This window comes from Penaeus vannamei, chromosome 12 (genome assembly GCF_042767895.1).
Source record: "Penaeus vannamei isolate JL-2024 chromosome 12, ASM4276789v1, whole genome shotgun sequence".
Lineage (NCBI taxonomy): Eukaryota > Metazoa > Arthropoda > Malacostraca > Decapoda > Penaeidae > Penaeus > Penaeus vannamei.
In genome coordinates, this window is record NC_091560.1 from 23,523,716 (window position 1) to 23,527,810 (window position 4,095).

Sequence of the window (4,095 nt, forward strand, 5' to 3'; positions counted from 1 at the left end):
GGAGGGAAGGAGGGAGGGAGGGAGGGAGGGAGAGAGGGAGAGAGAGAGAGAGAGAGAGAGAGAGAGAGAGAGAGAGAGAGAGAGAGAAGAGAGAGAAAGAGAGAGAGAGAGAGAGAGAGAGAGAGAGAGAGAGGGAGGGAGGGAGGGAGGGAGGGAGGGAGGAGAGAGAGAGAGAGAGAGAGAGAGAGAGAGAGAGAGAGAGAGAGAGAGAGAGAGAGAGAGAGAGAGAGAGAGAGAGAGAGAGAGCAAGAGAACAGAACAAAGATAAAGGTGGATAACTTTTAGAAGCAAGAAACCAAGTTAAGAAAGCCTAAAACAAAAAGAAAACAAGCAAACAAAAAAGAAAAAAGGAAAAAGAAAGAAATAAACTACTCAAAATTCCAAGGAAGATTGGGGGGTTACGTGTTCAGTGAGGTTCACGAGTTTGATCCTCTTCCATTAAGCTCTGAGGTTTCCAGACTGTTACGACTCGTTCAGAGGTTTCCCTGCATAAGGGGCTTCAGTCACAGAGACTCAGGCTGCCAGAAGGGGAAGAGCAGGCGTTAGTTAATGCGTTAGGTGTAGAAATCGGCATCAATTCAACCTCATAAATTCGTATCTCATTTTCATTTCTTTCATTTCCTTTCTTATATTGAAGGAAAGAATAAAATACGGATTGGTTTTCGTATGAATAAATTTGTTTGCGTCAAAAAACAGACATGCAATGGTATGCACTCAAAATAGAAAAAAATAGAAAAAAAAACTAAATAAACCCTTAATCTATCCCTTGACATCTCTGTTATGCAATTCACTGTTGATGTATTTCAGTGTCAAAGGGTTGCATACAAATTTTGTCACATTGTATTGGAGATCAATCCCCTAATCCGGCGCTTCATTCACATTATTTTTTCGTGTGTGGAGCGATGTCGGGCTTAAATCAAAACCCACGTGTCATGAATGTTATATTGTATTTTCCTCTTTTTCTCGTGGTGTTTCACTGCCCAGATCGCCCTCTGCCTCGCTAACAGACAACGCGACAGACACGAGGCTTACATCATGAAGCTTCCCTTCCATGAAAGGTTCACAAGAAGCACGATAATTCTGTACTTAGTATTGATATTTAGAACCCGCTGCCTCGGACCCGGCGTGACCCCGTCTGTCTCCCCCTGACTCCCTCTTCCGCCGGGTCGTCTTCTTCCGAGCGACGAGGGAATCGCCGGCGCGCGGGAGATCGAATAAATGAGGTTTGGCACCGATACGGATTTCGAGCACTCGCGGACTTACGCAGCCGTACAGGAGGTCATACTGGTCGTACAGAAAGACCTGGCCCGGTACGAGGCGACCGGGAAGAAAATGTGCCGGGAGTAAGTGAGCTGGAGGGGCGTGCCCTGAGGGAAAGTACTGAGGACCATCCTGAAGGAGAGAAAATCATGAAAAAGAAGTGATTTGAAGAAGTAAAGAGTCATCAGAGATCATAGACAGAGAAGTCACCAAGGCAAAAAAAAAAAAAAAAGAAGAAAAAAAAAAAATAGCCGAAGGAAACATTCAAGTGTTTCCCTCTTTTTAACATATGCAAATATATCAAGACAAAGAAGACAGAAATCACTTAAAGGATTAGTCCTTGTAAAGTAATATGAATACTCAAGGCACACAATGGAAGCACTGAGTGAGACAGGCCTGGTCAGAAAAAAATCCTGAAACGTTATTGCAAAGGGCCGTTGCATAACAGCGGCACGCTAACAACCAGCGAGATTCATCGTCTCTCGAAGGGAGAGGGCAAACTTCTATAATTAGAAGGAGGAGGAAAGACGCTAATTGGGTACAGGTGATATTACAGTAATTGACGAGACTACAAATCCTCATAATTAGGGTTAATGTATATTTTGATAGGAAGGGAAAGGAAATATTGTGACAAACGTGGGTTGAGAGAAAGACTCGAGGAGACGAAGCATGACATAGAACCTCATGCGGAGATATTGGCCGTTTTCACAGGAATGAACCACGCGGTACACTTTCCTCACAAACAAGAGAACGCGATAAAAGCTTCTAGAAGTTCCGCTGTAATCGTCAGTAAAGCAAATGCTGTGCTCTTAATCACGTGCTTATAGGTGAATTCTAGACGGCCTAGATGCAGTTCACACTATGTTTTTCTAATACAATATTCCAACACGATTAAGATGTTTCCCTTCAACGAGCGCGTCGCTCGAACTTTAAAAAATGCAAAAGCAGAAATTGAAATACATTCGATCGCCGGCGGCCGCTGCGGCGGAGGACTTGGGGGCGCCCGGCAATACTGGAGGCCGCCGCCCCTCCCCGGCCGAGGCATCTTGGCAAAGGCATCGTGTCTCAGCGCCACCGACAGGCCGCTCAAAACAAAATCGGATTTCGGGATATTTACGGCGCATGAATACCATATTGGCCAGGGGAGGGTAAAAAAGCAGTTGCCTTTACGAGAACAGAACAACTTTATTTAAGAGGACAGCCGAACAATATAACCACTTTTGATTCGGAGAATGGATTTGTGATGTTATTTAGCAAGAAATAGGCGTGTTATTGCAAAAGTTGGCCATCCATAACGGACAACTTCCGACTTACAATGACTTCGCCCCGAAATGTTTTCTACTTTGCGTCACTTGTGAAAAGACATGAATTCCTTTTCGATCGCTGGCGGCTTCTCCCCAACAAGGCCTTTCCGTCGGACCTCCGAAACGCGCTGCCCGGAATACAAAGAGGTCTTGTCTCACTCTCGCTTCACCATCGAGATGCTATTATGCCGAGGCCATCGTGCTGAGGGCTGTCACTCTCATCATGATCATTATAAGCACGATTATTACATCTACCATAACTACTACTCTTACAACCGCTAATAATAGTATTTCTATTTCATTTTCAATTAGTAATGGGAGAATGGGTTATAATGGGTGCCTTGGGTGGGAAAGGGTGACAGCAATGGTCATGTTTTTTTCGTTCATGGTGACGTCACAGTGGGAACAGTTTCCGTTGTAGGCGCGGGGCGGCTGATCAGCATACAGAAGCACAGCAGGAAAAATGGGTCAAGAAACAAACGACGGTCGATAGAACAGAACGGTAGACATTTATAAACAATTACGAACGTCTGCTGATGACTGCGAGCAAAAGGCACTAATTACAGAAGGTAGCCATTAGCACCGTCATTATCATTAGCGACACCAGCAAAGAGCAAATTACAGGGGGAAAATGAGGTAATTCTCACAAAACAAAACAAAAAATCAAACAAAATACAAAATACAAAAAGACAAAATACAAAAAAGACAAACAAACATGCACAGCTTCGATCTCGAGCGCCCTCCAACGCCTATACACGCATTATCCACGCAAATCCACCTCCTCAGCCTCCCACCCACTCCTTAAGCCTGGGACCACGACGCTGAATCCCGGAGGACGGGCTGTGATCTACGGCCGCGCCCGGAGCTCCTCCTCCACCGCCTTCCCGAGGTTTCGTCCGGGAGTTGGGGGGAGGAGGGGGGTTGAGATGGAATGGGAGGGAGAGAGGGAATGGGAGGGAGGGAGGGAGGGAGATACAGAAGAGGGAAGGAGAGAGAGAGAGAGAGAGAGAGAGAGAGAGAGAGAGAGAGAGGGAGGGAGGGAGGGAGAGAGAGAGAGAGAGAGAGAGAGAGAGAGAGAGAGAGAGAGAGAGAGAGAGAGAGAGAGAGAGAGAGAGAGAGAGAGAGAGAGAGAGGGAGAGAGAGAGGGAGAGAGAGAGAAGGGGGAAGTGGCACTGGAAATGGGGAGTATGGAAGATGGGGGAAGGGAAGGGGCAAGGGGAGCGGGAATAGTGGAGAAGAGGAAAGGAGGAGGGGAGTGGGGAATGATGGGGGAAAAGGGGAGTAGAAAGAGAAGGATGGAGAGAAAGAGGGAAAGCGGGAGGGAATGGTTGTAGGAAGAAAGGGCAGAAGAGAAGAGGACAGCATGAAGGACGGGGGACGGAAGGATAGGAGAAGAAAGGGCCAAAGGGGAATATGAGGAACAGAAAACAGAAAGGAGCAGAAAGGAAAAGGAAAAAGGCAGAGGCAAGGGAGGAGGAAAGGGAGTGCGGTGCAGTGAGTGGAGAGAGTTTTACGGAATTAAGTGCACAGT

The 4,095-nt window shown here is 46.6% G+C and overlaps 1 protein-coding gene across 4 annotated transcripts in view; it reads right to left on the bottom strand.

Annotated features, from left to right (window-relative positions):
* Nucleotides 1-249: 249 nt before the first annotated feature.
* The window catches only part of LOC113802662 (nephrin-like), a 192,317-nt gene continuing 188,471 nt past the window's right edge, over nucleotides 250-4,095 (bottom strand). For 3 of the 4 annotated variants that reach the window (XM_070128026.1, XM_070128025.1, XM_070128024.1), the window contains exon 19: nucleotides 250-1,392. In XM_070128026.1, coding sequence (XP_069984127.1) covers nucleotides 1,087-1,392 — 306 coding nt within the window. In that variant the 3' untranslated portion in view covers nucleotides 250-1,086. The remainder of the gene's footprint in view (nucleotides 1,393-4,095) is intronic. The other variant, XM_070128027.1, reaches the window with a different exon arrangement.